This window comes from Amblyraja radiata, chromosome 31, assembly GCF_010909765.2.
Source record: "Amblyraja radiata isolate CabotCenter1 chromosome 31, sAmbRad1.1.pri, whole genome shotgun sequence".
Lineage (NCBI taxonomy): Eukaryota > Metazoa > Chordata > Chondrichthyes > Rajiformes > Rajidae > Amblyraja > Amblyraja radiata.
In genome coordinates this window covers 2898433-2919387 of record NC_045986.1, presented here as the reverse complement: position 1 = coordinate 2919387, position 20955 = coordinate 2898433, and the positions used below count along the sequence as shown (strand labels likewise).

General features: G+C 46.0%; 1 protein-coding gene across 1 annotated transcript in view; it reads right to left on the bottom strand.

The window, feature by feature from the left end:
• Positions 1-20955, bottom strand: part of prxl2b (peroxiredoxin like 2B) — a 22507-nt gene extending 1552 nt beyond the window's left edge. Inside the window, exons 1-6 of the mRNA XM_033048586.1 lie at positions 20506-20955; positions 17365-17569; positions 10586-10637; positions 8308-8371; positions 7044-7119; positions 1339-1463 (exon numbers count right to left, since the gene is read on the bottom strand). Of these exons, the coding sequence (XP_032904477.1) occupies positions 1339-1463; positions 7044-7119; positions 8308-8371; positions 10586-10637; positions 17365-17569; positions 20506-20559 (576 nt within the window). The 5' untranslated portion in view covers positions 20560-20955. The remainder of the gene's footprint in view (positions 1-1338; positions 1464-7043; positions 7120-8307; positions 8372-10585; positions 10638-17364; positions 17570-20505) is intronic.

The following is a 20955-nucleotide window of genomic DNA, read 5'->3' as shown; positions in this document are numbered from 1 at the left end:
TGTGTGTGTGTGTGTGTGTGTGTGTGTGTGTGTGTGTGTGTGTGTGTGTGTGTGTGTGTGTGTGTCTAGTTGCTTGTGATGCAGCTGCAAGAAAGATGTTTTGTTGTATCTGTACCTAATTGTACTTATGTATATGACAATTAACTCGATGTGACTTGACAAATGGAACGTGAGGAAGCCAGGCATGGAATGGCACCCATCATTAGCCTGAGAGTGAGCGCTCTGTCCACCAGTCCTCTTGCCCAACTCGGGCTATCAACCTTTCCCACAAAATAATTAGGTGAGATACTTCAGCATACGTACATGTTGGTCTCTGTGCCTGCGTATGGATTTGTACTTACACAAGTGTATTCTTGTGGTTGTTCAATGTGCAGGTTAACAAATGGAAGATGCATATGTGTGCAGATGTACATGTACCTGGGATCCGGTAGGCGGCGCGACTCTCGTCAGCAGCGGCCTCTGCAGTCCGTCTGCGTTTTTATTATTTTATGTCTATGTTTTTATGTAGTTTTTGTTATTTTTTGTTGGGGTATGTGTGTGGGGGGGTGGGGGTGGTGTGGGGGGGAGGGGGTAACTTTTAAATCTCTCCCTGCACGGGAGACCCGACCTTTTCTTTGTCGGGTCTCCGTTGTCGTTGGGGCTGCAACGAGGAGCGGCCTCCAACAGGAAGACCGGGGGCTGTGGTGCCGACTACTCGCCTCACCGTCGCGGAGCTGGCCGAGTCCAGAGCGGGTGGAGCTGTGGTGGACGCTGCTGCGACCCGACCCCCGGAGATTCGGTGGCTGCAACTGCGGGTTTGGCGGGCGGCACCGGGAGCCCGCGGGTCCCTGGAGGGAGACCGCTTTTCCGGGCTCCCGCAACGGCGACTTCTCCCGCCTGAGTTGCGGGGTTGAAGAGCACCTGAGCGGGGCCTACATCACCGCCCCGCGCGGCTTGGAATGGCCGCGGGCTGCGAGCGCACGCCGGGGGCTCTAACATCAAGAACCCGGTGCGCGACCTTGCATCACCCGGCGTGGCTTTAATGGCCACGGGACAATCGCCATCGCCCGCCGGGGGCTTTGACTTTGACTCTGACATGGGGGGGGAGTGCAGGGGAGAGATACGTTTTTTTGGCCTTCCATCACAGCAATGTGATGGATGTTTATGTAAATTATGTTGTGTCTTGGGTCTATTTGTTTGTAATGTATGGCTGCAGAAACGGCATTTCGTTTGGACCTCAAGGGGTCCAAATAACAATAAATTGAATTGAATTGAATTGAATTGAATCTAAAGATTTATTATTATCTGGGAAAAGACAAGTCTATAAAGATCTGTCTTGAAACAAAATTGTTTTCTTACCTGGGGCAGTGTCACCTCTTCAGCTTCAGCCGTGGCTGTAATGCCCAGAACCTGGCAGATGGTATCTAATGGAACATGGTCACCTGGAGAATCCTGCACAAAGTGAAGCAGCACCTTCTCCCCACCTGAAACATGCAGACAGCTTTAACTCAGTGATGGTTCTAGTTAGAATGCCGCACGTTCTTGCCATTAAACCATAAGGATTCATGTTCCTGGGTGGAGGAGTGCAAGCAAGGCAGACTAGCAACTAGCAACTAGCAACCCACATGGGATTGAATGGTTCCAGCAAGTGCAGTAACATTAACAATTTGTTCCACGCCTCAACATTAACAAAACAAAACATCGCAAGGCACTTCACAAAACTGTTACTGCACAAAATTTAACACCAAGTCCTACAGAAATACAAAATATGTTTTCACTAGTGTAAGGGTCTAGGACCAGAAGCCATATCCTCAGAATAAAAGGACATACCTTTGGAACGGAGATGAGGAGGAATCTCTTTAGTCAGAGGGAGATGAATCTGTGGAATTCATTGCCACAGTGGGATGTGGAGGCCAAGTCAATGGATCGTTTTAAGGTGAAGAATGACAGATTCTTGATTAGTGCGGGTGTCAGGGGTTATGGGGAGAAGGCAGGAGAATGTGGTTGAGAGGGAATGATAGATCAGCCATGATTGAATGGCGGTGTAGACTTGATGGGTCAAATGGCCTAACTCTGCTCCTAGAACTAATGAACTTATGTACATGAAAGCAGAAGAACAATGGCCTGGCATTATAAGATTTTAGGGATCAAAGTTGACTGGGATAGCAGACTCAAGAATAAGACGGTACATGAGCAGTGGTGTACGTTTAAGGATCTACTGTATAACCTTCAAAAAAAATTTATTCCTATGAAGAAAAAAAGGGGTAAGGGTAAGAACAGTCAGCCATGGCTCAGTAAAACTATAAAGGATAGTATTCGGCTGAAGGCAAGGGCATATAAGGTAGCCAGAGGTAGTGGGAGGGTAGAGGATTGGGAAGCATTTAAAGATCAGCAAAAAGTAACTAAGAGATTAATTAAGACGGGAAAATAGGCTATGAGAGGGATTTAGCGAACAACATAAGAACTAATAGTAAGAGTTTTTATAGCTATATAAGAAGAAAAAGGGTGGCTAAGGTGAACGTTGGTCCATTGGAGGGTGAGACTGGAGAGTTGTTGGTGGGGAACATGGAAATGGCAAAGGCATTAAACGAGTATTTTGTATCAGTCTTCACCATAGAAGACACAAAAAATATTCCAACGCTGGATAAACAGGAGGCGGTAGGAATGGAGGAGCTAAATACTATTAAGATCACCAAGGAGGTGGTATTAGGGAAATTAATGAGACTGAAGGAGGATAAATCCCCTGGGCCTGATGGATTACATCCAAGGGTCTTGAGGGAGATAGCAGTGGGGATTGTGGATGCATTGGTGATAATTTTCCAAAACTCCCTGGAGGCAGGAACGGTCCCAGTGGATTGGAAAATGGCCAATGTAACACCTATATTTAAAAAAGGAAGTAAACAGAAGGCGGGTAACTATAGACCGGTTAGTCTAACATCGGTGGTGGGTAAAATGTTGGAGACAATTATTAAAGAAACACTAACGGGCCACTTGGATAAACATGACTTCATCAGACAGAACCAGCATGGTTTTGTGAAGGGGAAATCGTGTTTAACGAATCTGCTCGAATTCTTTGAGGAAGTAACAACTCGGGTGGATAAAGGGGAACCGGTGGATGTGGTATACTTGGACTTCCAAAAGGCTTTTGACAAGGTGCCACATAAGAGACTATTGCTAAAAATAAAAAATTATGGGATTGGGGGTAATATATTAGCATGGGTAGAGGATTGGCTAACGAATAGGAAGCAGAGAGTGGGGATAAATGGTTCATACTCGGGATGGCAACCGGTAACTAGCGGGGTTCCGCAAGGGTCGGTGCTGGGACCCCAGTTGTTCACAATTTATATAAATGATTTGGAGGAGGGAACCAAGTGTAATATATCAAAATTTGCGGACGATACGAAAATGGGAGGGAAAGTAGGGGATGAGGAGGATAGGAAGAGTCTGCAAAAGGATATAGATAAGCTAGGTGAGTGGGCAACAACTTGGCAGATGAAATTTAATACTAATAAATGTGAAGTCATTCACTTTAGGGAAAAAAATGATAGGGCAAGTTATTTTCTAAATGAGAAGGAGCTGCGTTGTAATGCAACGCAAAGGGATCTAGGGGTATTAGTACATGAATCACTAAAAGTCAGTATGCAGGTGCAGCAAGCAATCAGGAAGGCCAATGGAGTTTTGGCCTTTATTGCTAGGGGGATTGAGTATAAAAACACGGAGGTCTTGCTGCAGCTGTACACAGTATTAGTGAGACCACATTTGGAATACTGTGTACAGTTCTGGGGTCCATACTTGAGAAAGGATGTACTAGCCCTGGAGGCAGTGCAGCGAAGGTTTACAAGATTAATTCCTGCAATGAGGGGATTGACATATGAGGAAAGGTTAAGTAAGCTGGGACTCTACTCTTTGGAGTTTAGAAGAATGAGAGGCGATCTCATTGAAACGTATAAGATCGTGAGGGGCCTTGATCGGGTGGATGCATCGAGGATGTTCCCAATGATCGGGGAGGCTAGAACTAGGGGACATAGTTGCAGAGTGAGGGGGGGCTCTTTTAAAACTGAGATGAGGAAGAACTTCTTCACCCAGAGGGTGGTTAGTTTGTGGAATTCACTGCCCCAGGGAGCAGTGGAAGCAGAAACGTTAAATATATTTAAGTCAAAAATAGATGGTTTTTTAGCTGCCAAGGGGATAAGGGGCTACGGGGAGAGGGCAGGGATATGGACCTAGGTATGGTTAGTATAGTAGACCTGAGTGATCTCCTGGACAAGTGTCGATCGCCTGGATTGGGGTCGGAGAGGAATTTCCCGGATTTTTTTCCCGAATTGGACCTGGGTTTTTATCCGGTTTTTTGCCTCCCCCAGGAGATCACGCGGTTCTTGGGGTGGAGAGGGGTGATAGCGGTATAAAGGGGAGGGTAGTGTCTTGTGTTCTGTGTCTTGTGTCTACTGTTTGTGGGTAAGTGTGTCTGTTTGGTGTTCAGCCATGAGTGAATGGCGGTGCGGGCTCGACGGACCTGGTGGTCTACTCTCGCACCTACTTTCTATGTTTCTATGTTTCTATGAAAAGAGAAATAGAAAGGTACTGAAAAAAGCTACATTGTCTGAAGAAAAAACACCTCATAGAATGAGGGTAAAGGCTGTAATTAATACTGTTCAAATGAGTCGATCTCAGTAACGGTGCCATTATTGGCACTTCTGCCATTTCCCCTGAACCTCTCCTGCAGCTTACTTTAGTTAAGTTTAGAGATACAGCACGGAAACAGGCCCTTCGGCTCACCGTGTCCACACCGACCAGCGATTCCTGCACGCTAATAGCATCCTACAAACACGAGTGACAATTTACAAATTTACCAAGCCAATTAACCTACAAACCTGTAGATCTTTAGTGTGTGGGAGGAAACCGGAGCACCAGGGCAAAACCCACGCAAGTCACGGGGAGAATGTACAAACTCTGTACAGACAGCACCCATAGGCAGGATCGAACCAGGGTCTTTGGCATGGTAAGGTCGCAACTCTACCACTCTGCTACCATGATTCTATTGCTGTTCCTGGCCCATTATATCCACTATAGTTGGGGCTTTAATGTGTGTAGGTGGGTAAGTCTGCCATCTTGTGGCCAGAAAGTATCATTGCTGCAACATGACTAACATCAGATTAATTTTGAAATTAATTTACTGATTTACTAATCATATATCGGGGATGGTTTAAAATTCCATCTCAATCTCTAGCTGATGAAACCCCTTTGTAAAAATAAACAAATCTTGATTTTCAATATATTTAAACACCATGTCAACTATACAGTAACTGAGTGCACGAGAAAGTTCTGGAGGAAGTCTGTAGGTCAGGCAGCATGGAGGGAACTGGACAGTGACGTTTTGGGTCAAGACCCTTCTTCAGATATTAAACATAAGATTAAAAACAGTACTAACTCGCATGTATTCAGCAAATTTCACTGTCAGTTTAATACGGATAAATGCAAGATGTTGCATGTCAAACCAGGGTGATAGGACCCTGGGCAGTGTTGTAGAGCAGGAGGGTCTAGGAATGCAGATAATTGCTGGAAGTGGCGTCACAGGTAGATAGGATGTACAGGAGGCTTTCGGTACATTGGCCTTCATCAGTCAAGATGTTGATTATAGAAACATAGACATAAAAACATAGAAAATAGTTGCAGGAGGAGGCCATTCGGCCCTTCGAGCCAGCACCGCCATTCATTGTGATCATGGCTGATCGTCCCCTATCAATAATCCGTGCCTGCCTTCTCCCCATATCTGCCTCAAGCACATATAGAAGTTGGGATGTTATGTTACAGTTGTATACGATGTTGGTGAGGCAGGATTTGGTCAAGAAGGAACTGCAGATGCTGGAAAATCGAAGGTAGACAAAAGTGCTGGTGAAACTCAGTGGGTGGGACAGCATCTATGGAGCGAAGGAAATAGGCAACGTTTCGGGTGGGTTCTGGCCCGAAACATTAGGGTTCTGGCCCTTAGCTCCATAGATGCTGCCTCACCCGCTGAGTTTCTCCAGTACTTTTGTCTACCTTTGGTCTACTTATGTTCAGTTTTGCTCACGCTCCTATTTGAAGGCTATTGCTAAGCAGCAAAGAGTGCACGGGAAGATTGATGACAATGTTGGCAGGACTCGAGTGCCTGAGCTATAACGAGAGGTTTGGCAGGTTAGGACTTTATTCCTTAGAGCGCAGGAGGCTGAAGGGTGATCTCACAGAGATGTGTAAAATCACGAGAGAATTAGATAGGGTTGACACACAGTCTTTTACTCGGAGTAGGGGAATTAAGAACCAGAGAATTTAGGTTTACGACGAGATGGGAAATATTTCATAGAAACCTAAGGAGCAACTTTTTCACATTGATGGTTGGTGGCTATGTGGAACAAGCTGCCAGGTGAGGTAGTTGAGGCAGGTACTTTCACAGGATTTAAAAGAGATTTAGACAGGAACATGGAAAAGAAAGATTTAGAGGGAAGTCAGCTAAACTTACAACATTCTTAAGGGGTTGGACAGGCTAGATGCAGGAAGATTGTTCCCGATGTTGGGGAAGTCCAGAACAAGGGGTCACAGTTTAAGGATAAAGGGGAAATTTTTTAGGACTGAGATGGGAAAAATATTTTTTACACAGAGAGTGGTGAATCTCTGGAATTCTCTGCCACATAATGTAGTTGAGGCCAGTTCATTGGCTATATTTAAGAGGGAGTTAGATGTGGCCCTTGTATGGAGAGAAGGCAGGTACAGGATACTGAGTTGAATGATCAGCCATGATCATATTGAATGGCGGTGCAGGCTCGAAGGGCCGAATAGCCTACTCCTGCACCTATTTTCTATGTTTCTAAGTAAACATGGATAAATGGGACTTGCATTGATGGGCCATCTTGGTTGACATAGACCAGCTGGGTGAAAAGGCCAGTTTCTGTGCTGTTTGACTCTCTGATTCGGCGTGGCTGGAACTCGCATCCCTCTGAATGGAAACATTGAATCACTCAGATCTAGAGGAGTTGCTCCCCTCATTCACATAATAAGCTTCTCCAGAATATTCCAAGGTGCACATTTACCTTTGCTGACAATTAGCAAACCTCCACTCTGCATCACGTCCCCGGAGAAATTCCCAGAGATTCCGTCTTTATTTGCCTGATGGGGAAAAGACGTTTGTAACGCACGCGTTTCTGCAGACTGCAACTTCTTCAGAGAAGGCCGCAGAGCGCTGAGACCCTGGTCAGATACATCCAGTGATGTAGAAATTATAACAGGATACTTTCAATGATTAAAGGTGTCTCTATATCACCTGGTGAAGGAGATAAAGAAAGTGGAAGATGAGCTTAAAAATGCATCAGGGCTATTTGAACTGAAATGTGTTTGCTTGCTTTTCACACGGAGGATTGTGGAAATTTGTAATCCTATCCGTCAATGAATGTAAATACTGAAAGCTGAGTTGAGTTTGTATTATATTTGTGGGTCAAGAGACAAGGAAGGGAGCCTCATCTGACCAGTGAAACATTCTTGAGAGGCCCCCTCCTTTTCTAAGTTCCATGCAGCAAAGTCACAAATATCTTGCAGTTAATTGATAAAGATAGCGCAGAATTACTAAATTGAATTTAAAATATAATTCCAAACTCTTGCAATCATTTTCAGACATTGCTCCCTCTGCTGGCAACAAACCTTAAAACACAGCAATGATTCTGTGTTTACCCTATCTGGGGAATAGGTGACGTCTGGTTTTAGACATTAAAACATCCTAAACACTGGGTCAGCCTCTACAACAATTGTCAGTAGTGTCTTATAAGAGGGCAGCTACAGAGATAACATTGAAGCAGATTTGTAGTCATCTTGTGATCTAAATGTTCACTCCAGATAACAAATTCCAAACAGATAGACACAAAAAGCTGGAGTAACTCAGCGGGTCAGGCAGCCTATCTGGGGAATAGGTGACGTTTACCCCGAGGTTAGCAGGGAGAGAGGGTGTTGTAGAGAGAAACATCTTCAAAGTCAGCATACCTTGAGGAGATTTCACAGTAGACGTTAGTTACGCAACACTCTCTCTCACTGCTCATACATCTAGCTTCCCTCTCTCTGACTCTCAGCCTGATGAAGGGTCGGAACCCGAAATGTCACCTATTCCTTTCTTCCAGAGATGTTGCCTGACCTGTTGAATTGCTCCAGCATATTGTGCCTATCTTCGAGGTAAACCTGCATCTGCAGTTCCTTCTTAAACAAAGTTCAAACCCTCCATTCACAAACCAGACCACAGTCAAGGAAGTGTTGATTCAGAGCAGAAGCCACAGATAGTGCAGTACAGCTCACCTGCGTAACACTGCTCACCTGCGTAACAATCTGCCGCACCTTCTGACCCAGAGCCGCTGGCAGCAGGTTGAGTGCGTTGTACCTGGGAGGAAGCATCAATAGCATTGTTCGCTGGGATGTTTTTCCTTCTCTTTCCCCTTCCCTCGGAACATGATAGGACAGTACAGCACAAGAAGAGGCGGGCGGCAGGGTGGTGCAGCGGTAGAGTTGCTGCCTTACAGCGCCAGGGACCCGGGTTCGTTCCTGACTACGGGTGCTGTCTGCATGGAGTTTGTATGTTGCTGTCTGTCTTTTCATCTTTTTATTTTAGTTAGTTAAGTGTTTTGTTTGGAGGTCTAGACTTTTTTATGTGGGGGGTGGGGGGGGGAGGGGGAAACGACCTTTCAGGGTCCCTACCTGGTCGGAGAGGCAGCTTTTCTCCGGGCTGCAGCTTCGACCCGTCCTTGCGGCCTACCAGCGGGCCTGGAGCGGCGTTTCCTGTCGGGGCGCTATCGTGGAGCGGGCGATGCCTTGCTTGGGTCGCCGCGCTGGAGCTCCGGTGAGCTGAAGATCGCTGAGGAAAACATCGCGGAGCTGCGGGACTGTGGAGCGATCAGCTGCGGGCGGCGGCGCTGAACTTTACACCGGGAGCCTGGGATCTCTAGATGAGATCGCCAGTTGTGGAGTTCCAACCGGCGCGGCCTTGTTGGCTTTGGAAGCCGCGGCCTCCAGTACGGAAGCGGCCGTTCCAGGTGTCCCAAGCCGCTGAGAGGACTCTCCCGACGCCAGAGCAACATCACCCGGCGAGAACGGCCAGGAACATCGGGCCTCCGTAGAGGCAACTGTGGAGGCCTCAATAGGCCCGACTATGGGTGAACTGGGGTTGGGGACTGGACTTTGTGCCTTCCCTCATAATGGGAACCATTGTGGGGGGATGTTCTTTATGTTTAAAACTCTTATTAATGTTATGTCTGTATTCCTTCTTTATGTGCTGCAAAATGGCAAGAAGCATTTCACTTCACTACACCTAGGTGTATGTGAATGTGACCAATAAAATACCTTTGATACCTTTGAATGTGTGTAGAATAGTGTCAGTGTGTGATGATCATTTGGCGACAGGGACTCGGTGGGCCGAAGGGCCTGTTTCCGAGCTGTATCTCTAAACTAAACTAAGAAGCCCTACTGTTCACAATGTCTGTGCCGAACATGAAGTGAAGACCATCGCATATCTACCTGCACATAATCCAATCCATATCCCTCCATTCCCCCCACCACCATATGCCTATACAAAGTGTTGTTAAATGCTACTCACATGTCTCCGTCAACTACAACCCCAGGCACTCACCACCCTCTGTGTAAAAAACTTTTTCCGCACATCTCCTTTAATCTTTGCCCTCATCCTTCATTTACCATCCATCCTCTTGCTGCCCCATCAACATTCCTAATCCCAATCAATTTATCCCAGATTTTTGATAGAAAAGTCAAACCGGGCAACTAATTCCAAACCCTCCATTCACCACTAGACTCTAACCAATCTCTAGGAGGTGCTGAAAATCTGTCCCATTAGAAAAAGAGAAGAGAGTTCTCTGAATTAAATATTATTCCTCTGCGATATTAGTGATAGAGTGCTCATCCGTGGTAGCATCTGGAGGGAATCGAGAGCCCAGCCTGCCGTGCCAATACCCTGACACCCAACCAAAGCACTTCTGAAGGAAGATAGACACAAAATGCTGGAGTAACTCAGCGGCTCAGGCAGCATCTCTGGAGAAAATGGATAGATGACGTTTTGGGTCAGGGCCTTTCTTTATTCTGAACCCAAATTGTAGTGTATATAATGGTAACTGTACTGAGTACGAGAATGATATGATTTGTGTCATGTGATATATTCAATATCTTATCAGTCTCGTGACTATGTGTGAGTATGCGCAGTGTACATTTGTAAGATAAAAACCCACACAGGCAACAGCGTCACTGAAAACCTGTGCTTGGTTCTATCTACATGCTGAAGCTGTAATATCTTACACAAATCGTCACCTATCCTTGTTCTCCAGGGATGCTGCCTGACCTGCTGAGTTACTCCAGCACTTTGTGTCTATCTTTGGCATAAACCAGCATCTGAAGAAGGGTTTCGGCCCGAAACGTTGCCTATCTCCTTCGCTCCATAAATGCTGCTGCACCCGCTGAGTTTCTCCAGTATATTTGTGTACCTTAAACCAGCATCTGCAGTTCTTTTTCATTACCTCTGAAGGAAGAGTTGGTTTCCCTTTACAAAATCTGTAGTGACCAGATCCCCACAGTGTCTCGGATTCCTACCTACCTTTTAAACCCCAAGTCCTTATAGCACTGTTTCTTCTCATCAATATACAGATCTGTAAAGACAGAACAAAAGGACTTTAGACACATATCCACATTGGAAGGAATCAGAACGTCCGTCTACAAATCAGATATGATTACTGTTGTGGTATAAGCTACCCATGCAGAATATGAGGTGCTCTTTCTCCAGTTTGCGTGTGGTCTCACTGGCAATAGAGTCAGTATGGGAATGGGAAGGGGAGTTAAACTGGTTAGCAACAGGGATATCTAGTCAGCCTTGATGGTCTGGTAAACCTCCTCTGTAGATTTTCCAAAGCCTCCACATCCATCCTGTATTGGGATCACCAGAACTCCATAAGCAACGTAAACAAAGCCCTATAAGGCTATATCATGACTTCTTGACTCTCATACTCAATATGCCGTCCAATGAAGGCAAGCATACCAAATGCCTTCTTTATCACTCTATCTAGTCTTGATCCTATTTCATGTTTGAAATGATTTTGAGAAGTTCTGACGTGTTAACTACTCTGGATGCAGTTTTCTCTAGCTGGAGACTTTAGAACAAGGAGGCAAATCTTTGGAATTCTTGTCCTCAGAGGGCTGTCAGTCATCTAGTATATACACAGGCAAATTAAAAATGAAACTAATTTTGAAATAGGAATATCAGTGACATAGGGAATGAGTGGGAAGGTGAGATACATACAGGATCAGCTGTAATCCTGGCTGTGGCTGGACTACACCCTTCCCTATGTTCGTGCCACTTCTAAATCAAATGATTGTGAGTTTGACACCTATTCTAAAGACATGAGTACAAAGGCCACAGCTGGTCTCCCACCACCATCAACGCTCCCGCTCATTAATCGGTGAACCTCCTTGTCGCTAGAGGATGGATGCTTGTGTGAAACATAAGAAGGGTAGCATAAGGGTGGCACAGTGGCGCAGCTGGTAGAGCTGCTGCCTCACTGAGCCAGAGACCCGGGTTCAATCCTGACCTTGAGTGCTCTGTCTGTGTGGAGTTTGCACGTTCACCCTGTGACCGCATGGGCTTTCTCAGGATGCTCTGATTTCCACCCAAATCCCAAAGATGTGCAGGTTTGGGGTCAATTGGCCTCTGTAAATTGCCCCCAGTGTGTAGGGAGTGGACGAGAAAATGGGATAATATAGAACCAGTGGGAACAAGCGATCGATGGTCAGCTGTATCTCTAAACTAAACTAAATATAGAAGCAAGCATAGGGTGTTATATCCCTCAGACGTACTGCAGGTTTCAATGAGTTTATGGCTGAGCTTTTGCCTCATCTCCATCGTGGGTATGTTATAGAGAGGTGATTGTAAATGCTGAATCCCTGGGTTATATTGCAACGGTTCAAACACGCCAATGAGACAGTGAGAGTTTCAACGTAGTTCTTCTATCTTCATGCACATGAATATGTTGGAAGCAGACTTCTGCCCATGAGGAAATTCATTATTTTCTTCAAGCCTGCTGGGTGCATGTATTTCGACAGACCACATAGGGATCAACCAAAAAGCCGCCTGCAATGCTATTCCCTTGATATCACCAGGATGTCTGCGAGCTTAGAAGAGAACAACCAGTGTCTGGATGTATTCACAAACGTGCATAAATTATAGACATTACTATAGGGACATTGTTCAGGGGAATCAACAATCCTGTTTAGTTTAGAGATACATCGCGGAAACAGGCCCTTCGGTCGACTGAGTCCGTCCCGACCAGCGATGCCCGCTCATTTACACCACCCCACACACACTGGGGACCATTTTACATTTCCCCAAGCCATGAACCTACAAATCTGTACGTCTTTGTAGTGCGGGGGAAAACCGAAGATCTCGGAGAAAAACCACCCAGGTCACGGGGAGAACGTACAAATTCCGTACAGGCAAGAATCCGTAGTCAGGATCGAACCTAGATCTCTGGCGCAATAAGGCAGTTGCTCTACTGCTGCGCCACCGTGCCGCACATGTTGTCCTGTTAATCGGACATCTTAAATCCCGCTTTTTCTGTGACCTCCATAAAGAGCATTGGGGTGACCTAAAATGGTGTGCAGCATTCCCTGGGCTGACTCCTTTGAGACGATTGTGGATAATCAGCCGAATACAATTCGAAGGGCCGAATGGCCTACTCCTGCACCTTTTGTCTCTTGTCTATTGAGTCATTGAACCGTGACATCATCTACTCTCCCAACTCTATGTCAAAGATCCATGGCACTCATTTTCAGATCTCGGGATTTCTAAGATCTCATTCTAATCAGAATAATTCTATTATTCTGACCAATAATTTTCCTCCAATTAATAAAAAATACATCATCATAAATTGTAGAGAAGTCATTGTAATACAGCACAATAAGAGAATTGCAAAGCTTCCCATTATTTAGCTCATAGTCATAAATCATACTGCACAAAAGCAGGCCATTCTGCCCAACCTCTCCATACTAACCAAATGCCACATCTTTGCCTATCCCATCTGCCCGCATTTGGCTCATATCCCTCTAAAGCTTTCCTATATGTAGCAGCAGAGTGGCGCAGTGATAGAGTTGCTGCCTTACAGTGGCAGAGACCCGTGTTCGATCCAGACCAAGGGTGCTGTCTGTATTGAGTTTGTACGTTCTCCCTGCGATTGTTTACGTTTTCACCGGGTGCTCATGTTTCCTCCCACACTCTAAGGGAGTAGGTAAATTGTAAATTGTCCCTAGTGTGTGTGGGATAGTGTTAGTGTGCGGGGATCACTGGTCGGCGCGGACTCGGTTGGACAAATGGCCTGTTTCCACATTGTATCTCTCTCTAGGGGCGCTGCACGGGACGACAGATGGAACAATGGGCTAAGTGTTTGGCTGGCAACCGGAAGGTAGCCGGTTCGAATCCCGCTTGGAGTGCATACTGTCGTTGTGTCCTTGGGCAAGACACTTCACCCACCTTTGCCTGTGTGTGAATGTGTGTGAGTGATTGGTGGTGGTCGGAGGGGCCGTAGGCGCAGATTGGCAGAAACGCTTCCGTCAGTCTGCCCCAGGGCAGCTGTGGCTACAGAAGTAGCTTATCACCACCGAGTGTGACTGAGGAGTGAATGAATAATGCGATGTAAAGCGCCTTGAGTATTAGAAAGGCGCTATATAAATCCCATCCATTATTATTATTACCTACAGCCTGTCTGTTATTTCTATCTTTTTTTAAATTTTCAGTTAGTCCAAAGTCTGTTTTAGGGGGAAACTTTAACTTTTCTATGTGGGGGAGGGGGGCTGGGTAAGGGGGAAACCGTTTTCCAGTCTCTTCCTGGCGGGGGCGCGACTATTTCTCCGAGTCGCGTCCTCGTCCCCCACCTCGCGGCCTACCAGCTGGATCGGAGCGGCCTTTCCTGCCGGGGACCGAGTACCGAACCAGAGCTGCAACAGTGGCGGCGCAGCGCTGGAGTCACCGCGGAGCGGGCGATGCCAACCTGGGTCGCTGTTTGGAGCTCCGAAGCGTTGAGCCGTTGCTCCAACATCGTGGAGCTCTGGTGTGGAGAGCTTCCAACGCGGGCGGCGCTGAACAACATCGTGGAGTCCTGGGGCGCCTTGCAGAGGGCCGCCAGCAGCAGTCTCCACCCGGCGCGGCCTGCGGACTTTGGAAGCCGCCGACTCCGGTAGGAGGGGGCCGACTCTGGTGTTCACGCCGCTGAGGACGTCCGGCAGCCCCGACGTCAGACTTACAACACCCCGGCGAGCGGTCCTGGACATCGGGCCGCCTGTAGCTGCAACTGCGGAGGGCACGGGGAGGCCCTGACCACGGGGAACAGTAGAGGAAGAGACTGACTTTGGTGCCTTCCCACACAGTGGGAAACTTTGATTCTGCTGTGTGGGGATGTTTTATGTCAAACCCTATAGTGGGTTGTGGCCCTTATTTTATTGTATGGCTGTATGGGAATTACATTTCACTGTGTCATCTGGTACATGTGATAAATAAATCTATCTTGTATCTTGTGTCTTGTATCTTGTATCTTGTATCTTGTAAACTAAAGGAAATCAAAATGTCCCATCTGTGCTAGTCCCACCTGCCTGCATTTGGCCCATATCCCTCTGAACCTTTCCTATCAATGTACCTGTCCAAATATCTTCTGAAGGTCATTGAAACATGTTGTGATTTTGAGTGGTGCTGAAGGCCTTGGTACTTGGTGGTGACCTTGGTGATGACCGCTTTTCAGAGATGGAAAATGTGCCACATGCATCAAACCAAGAAATATCAATGTTCGCCTCAATGCAGGTTTACAGTCATGCCTAAAGGGGTTTGATGGTAATTGTAAATGGAGTATGTGTCATAGAGTCATAGAGTTTATACAGCGTGGAAGCAGGCCCTTTGGCCCACACCGGCCAACATGTCCAATCTACATTAGTCCCACCTGCCTGCATTTGGCCCATGCCTCTCAAAATCTGTCCTATCCATGTACCTAACGAAATGTTTCTTAAACATTGCAATAGTATCTGCCTCAGCTACCTCCTCCGGCAGCTCGTTCCGTACACCTACCACCCTTCGCATGAAAAAGTTACACCTCAGGTGTCCTTTGGTTCTCAATTCTCCTGCTCTGGGCAAGAGACTCTGTGTGTCTACCAGATCTATTCCTCTCATGATTTTACACACCTCTCTATGATCACCCCTCATCCTCCTGCGCTCCAAGGAATAGAGTCCTAGCCTGCTCAACCTCTCCCTATAGCTCAGGCCCTCGAGTTCTGGCAACATCCTTGTAAACTTGTAATATATTTTGTTTTGGTACGTGCATGCCCTGAACCCTTGCCAGCAAACTTCTAAAACCATTCCACTTTCCTGACGTTCCTTTTCCTCTGTGACACAGTTCTACTGTGATTGGTATCTGGTCCGGTGATTGTGACTGCATGGACTGGGAATAGTGGGTAGGGAGGAGATAGTTGACTGGGAGTCAAGTGTCTGGAAGAGGTATCAGTATCTTGAGGCCAGAGTGTGGTTGATCTTCTGAGTTGGAGGACTGAATGTTCATGAATGGGAGTTCAGGTTGATGTGGTAAAATGTTTCCTTGGCCCGGATGCAAAGATAACTAGAGGGATTTACATATAGATGGGACCTCTTCCCAGTGTGGCATTAACAATACATGCCTAATCAATAACTGTGGACAGATGGTAAATCAATTTCACTACAACATGAGATTCAATTTCATTCCACAATACAGGTATTGCAAATGAAAGACCGGACAAGATTAGATATTGTGCAAGGTGAAATGTGGATGAAACTGATTCAAAAGTGATTCATTGTATCCCAAGCACAATTTTGTCACTTACCGAGTCAGAATGAATCCTGGATGCCCAATATCCAGGTAATTATCAAGACATTCTCACAGAGCAGGGCTTCACTGAGCAAAGGCTTCTATTATTAATTTCTAAATGCTTCTATTAGTAATTTCACTTCAAATATCCAGTTTCACTGTTTAGCACTTTATGAATTATTTGTCATATTTAACTACAAATCCCCATCTGGATCAACAGATTTCATCCTCTAATCTCCCAAAGTAGAAGGACCCTTCTATTTAAGGGACAGACGTTTAGGGGTAACATGAGGGGGAACTTCTTTACTCAGAGAGTGGTAGCTGTGTGGAATGAGCTTCCAGTGGAAGTGGTGGAGGCAGGTTCGATTTTATCATTTAAAATTAAATTGGATAGGTATATGGACGGGAAAGGAATGGAGGGTTATGGTCTGAGTGCAGGTAGATGGGACTAGGGGAAAATAAGTGTTCGGCACGGACTTGAAGGGCCGAGATGGCCTGTTTTCCGTGCTGTAATTGTTATATGGTTATATGACTGTACAAGTCCACCACCGATTTTCTGGCACTCTTTGTTTCGGAGTCACGCCGGTTATCCATTTTGCTGGACCAACAGAGGATGTATCATAATAATGATACAACAAAGCAGCAACTGGATGAACAGATTGGGTAGACACACAGAGTCTCTTACCCAGAGTAGAGGGATCAAGAACCAGAGGACATAGGTTTAAGGGAGGGAGGAAAGATTTAATAGGAACCTGAGGGGTAATTTTTTCACACAAAGGGTGGTGGGTGTATGGAACGAGCTGCCGGTAGAGTTAGTTGAGGCAACATTTAACATACATTTAGACAGGTACATGGATAGGACAGGTAGAGAGATATGGGCCAAATGCAGGCAGGTGGGACTAGTGTAGCTGGGACATGTTGGTCGGTGTGGATAAGTTGGGCCGAAGGATCTGTTTCCACACTATGACTCTACGATCTAACTGACACAAAGCTTTGACCTATTCATTATATCCCTCCCATGCCTCCAAGCAACTTAAATGAATAAAAATTAAATGTAAATTACATGTGCTTATGCTTGACACCAAGATTGTGACTTGGAGCTTACTTTCAAGCCATAGCTCGGGTTAAATGTGAGCAAAATATTCTAAGCATTGTTCATAACCAGGGGTCACCGCCAACAACTGCAGATGTAAATGAATAACTACACGCAGCGACATCTGTGGCTGCCCATCGTAATTTAGTCCGGTGTTAAAAGACCATCAGTTGTGGGGAATTAGTGGTGGACCTGCGATTGTTTTTTCCAATTATGTTTTTGTGCCAGTATTCATTTATTTTTCCTTTTTTCTTTCATTTAGAATTTTACGTGCAATTTATATACAGATTGTCTTTGTGTGTTTGCCCGAGTCTATGTGTCGGTGACTCTGCTGCAAGCGGGATCTTTCATTGTACCTGTACCTCACTGTTCTCTACATTAAACAGTGTTTTATGGTTCATGGCACCAACTCACCTCCTTTGAAATACTGCCCATCCATGAACTCATTTACTCCCAGCTCCTCAGGTCCCACCCCCACCAAGTGTACGTCATTCTGGTCGAAGGCCTCCTTCAGTTTGCTGACCTCCTTGGCAGTCCAGCGACACACCTGACATCCAAATCTTCTCAGGAAGAAGATCACAGAGGCTCGCTCCTTCCACACGGACCTCAGCTCCACAACCTACACAGGGGTACAAGTACAAAGAGATTCTTACCCCATGACACACACGTGTATTTCCTTTGGGTGGTCAATACTTTGTAGAGATTCAAGGTGATAGCTCACGGATTATACAGGTTCACAAAGAGAGGACCAACAGCATCATCTCCAGAGCCGTGGGTATGAGCCTACAATTGGCAGCCTCCACAAACAATTGCATGAATTTCATATGACTGAAGGTTATTTAGTCTTTAGAGATGCAGCGTTGAAACAGACCCTTCAACCCACTGAGTCCACGCGGACCAGCGATCACTAACACTCTCCTATACACCAAGGATAACTGACAATTTACAACTTACAGAAGCCAATTAACCTACAAACCTGCATTCCTTTGGAGTGTGTGGGAGGAGACCAGAGCACCCGGAGAAAACCTACACGGTCACAGGGAGAGCGTACTAACTCCGCACAGACAGTGACTAAAGTCGGGATCCAGCCTGGTTCTCTGATGCTGTAACGCAGCCAGTGCTTCCACACCTCAAAAAAAAATGTCCTGAAATAGAATTCCGAATTACCTGGAATTTGATGGTATTTCCCGGCCAGGTAAGCCTTACTGACCATCAAGGCATGGATGGTCAGAAATATACAGGTACCTACTTTTTTTCCCGCATATAATCCCAGGGGCCTGATTGGACCCTGTGGCGTCTCCCCACGCGTGTGCAGCGGGCCCGGATTCTGCGTGTGCGCAGTTGGGGAAGGCTTACTGGGCCGTGAAATTTCGTGAAATTTCACGAAATGATTTCATTTTCCTAAAATTACCCGAAGACAACCATAATTTCCCGAATTTCAGGTAATTTCCTTGAAAATGGAAACACTGAACGCAGCAACTCTACCGTTGTGCCACCATGCCGTCCAAAGTTATCATTAAGGTGAAATCAATATTTTTAGATCGGGTAGACGCACAGTGTCTCTTAGCCCAGTGTAGGGGAATCAAGAACGAGAGGACACAGGTTTAAGGAGAGGGGAGAAAGATTTATAGGAACCTGAGGGGTAACTTTTTCACACAGAGCGTGGTGGGAGCATGGAACAAGCTGCCGGAAGAGGTAGTTGAGGCAGGTAGTATCACAATATTTAACAAACATTTGGACAGATACCTCCGTAGGACAGGTTTAGAGAGATATAGGCCAAACGCAGGCAGGTGGGACTAGTGTAGATGGGACTTGTTGGTTGGTGTGAGCAACACTGACCAACAAGTCAGATAACCAGCCATTCCTGTCTGTGTTAGAACTGGTCAGTTCTGATCATAACCTCATTAACGCTAATGTTAACTGTTTTTTCTCACTTCACGGGTGCTGCCTGACCTGCCGGGTATTTCCAGCATTCTCTTTTACTTCACATTTCCAGCGAGTTCTTTGTGGATTACATTTCTCCCATTTTTCTCTTTTCATCTCTCTCTATTTATACCTCCTGCAGACAGATCAGTTGTGATCAGCAAATCCTCACCACGCTCTCTCAACCACCACCACCATTTTGCCAATCATGGTCTCTCCCCGTACATCCCCACCCACCATATCACAGACAGTCGCTTGTTTTCTTCAGCTCTTAATTTTCTCCAAAACCTTAAACCAGGTTCCTATTAAATCTTTCCCTCTCACCTTAAACCTACGATTCCACCAACCCTGGGTAAAACATTTTTAATACTCATTTTAAACCTGGGTAAAATACTTTTTATTTAAGAAGGAACTGCAGATGCTGGAAAATCGAAGGTAGACAAAAATGCTGGAGAAACTCAGCGGGTGAAACCGTTGGGTTTCGGCCTGAAACATTGCATATTTCCTTCCCTCCATAGATGCTGCCTCACCTGCTGAGCTTCTCCAGAATTTTTGTCTACCTAAAATACTTTTTATACTGTAAATTTATACTCATTCACCTCTGGGCTGAACCAGCTGATATTCAGTAGGATAACCATTGTAACGCCAATAATCCTCCAGGAACCCATCCAAATTATCCGTAATCCTGGCCCTGACAGATGAACAAACACAACCTGGTTTACACAACCAGATTAGTTTCTTGACTAAGATGATATTTGACGACCTCCCTCCTCCCCTCCATGATTGAAACATCAGCGTTAGAGAGCCCTTCAGTTCCTGCCCCTAGATGAAGAACACCATTCATCTCAAGAGGTTTACAGTATAATTTACTCCTCAGAAACTAATGTAGTTCATCTGAAATGATCCCAGTTCTTCTACTTTACTATAAATTTCTTCCGCTTAACCTATCACTTCAAAAACACAAAACCAATTACCTCCAATTAGAAACCAAAGATTTGGAGGAGCAGCAGTTCACATTACGCTTTGGTACGATCATTGAATTCTCCAATGTTATGTAACTAAACCCCCAACTGACCCTCTTTTTCTCTCCCTTCTCTTCCCTGGGCCACATCTGGATGTGCACACATTTCTAATACCATCCCACCCCTCTTTCCCCTCCCCTCCCCTCATCACCTTCCACCCAAATCCTTTCCTCTGGCCTCACAAATTCAAGTCTCTTCTCTCCTTATCTCACACCCTTTTCATATCTGGACTTCGTCCACCCATCTGCCATTCAACCTCCCTCACCTGTATCCACCCTTTCCCCGTCTGAAGAAGGGTCTCGACGCGAAACGTCACCTATTCCTTCTCTCTAGAGATGCTGCCTGTCCGTCTGAAACGTTACTCCAGCTTTTAGTGTCTATCTTCGGTTTAAACCAGCATCTGCAGTTCTTTCCTACACATTCTGTCCGCTCCACTTATCACTTGTCCCGCCCTCACCTATATCCCATCTTACTCTCACTACCAGCAGTCTGAAGGGGCTCGGCTAGAAACGTCGCCTATCCATGTTCTCCAGAAATGCTGCCTGACCCGCCCGAGATAACTCCGGCAGGATTTTGGTTCAAGATTCCTGCATCTGCGGCTCCCAATTACCTCTCCCGTCCGGATACATTTGACAAGGTTGATGCCCACTGCAGTGAGATCCATGTTGGGAGGTGAATGTAACAGTTACAGGCCGCACGGGTCACAGCGTTGCAATTTCTCACTGGCTGCAGATTTCAACACGGATCAATCACACCGCATTCTGTTGCTGCTCGATATGACTCGATCTTTGCAGCCAGGTTCGATATTCCTTGTGCGGCCTGGGCAACTGTCCGACCGCAGTCCAGCCTCCCCTGTGTTAACTGAGTTTACACCCCTTAGCGTAACAATTTCAATGCAATGTCTGTCAGCGGCGCTGTTGTATAAGGAGTGAGATTGTTGCATAATCCCGGAAGTGTACAACAAAATACTTTACATAAGACGATAATTGCGAAAGGTTATCCATTAACTCAGTAAACACAGGTCAAAGTGTAACATGAACGATAGTATTTAAAGGGGGGA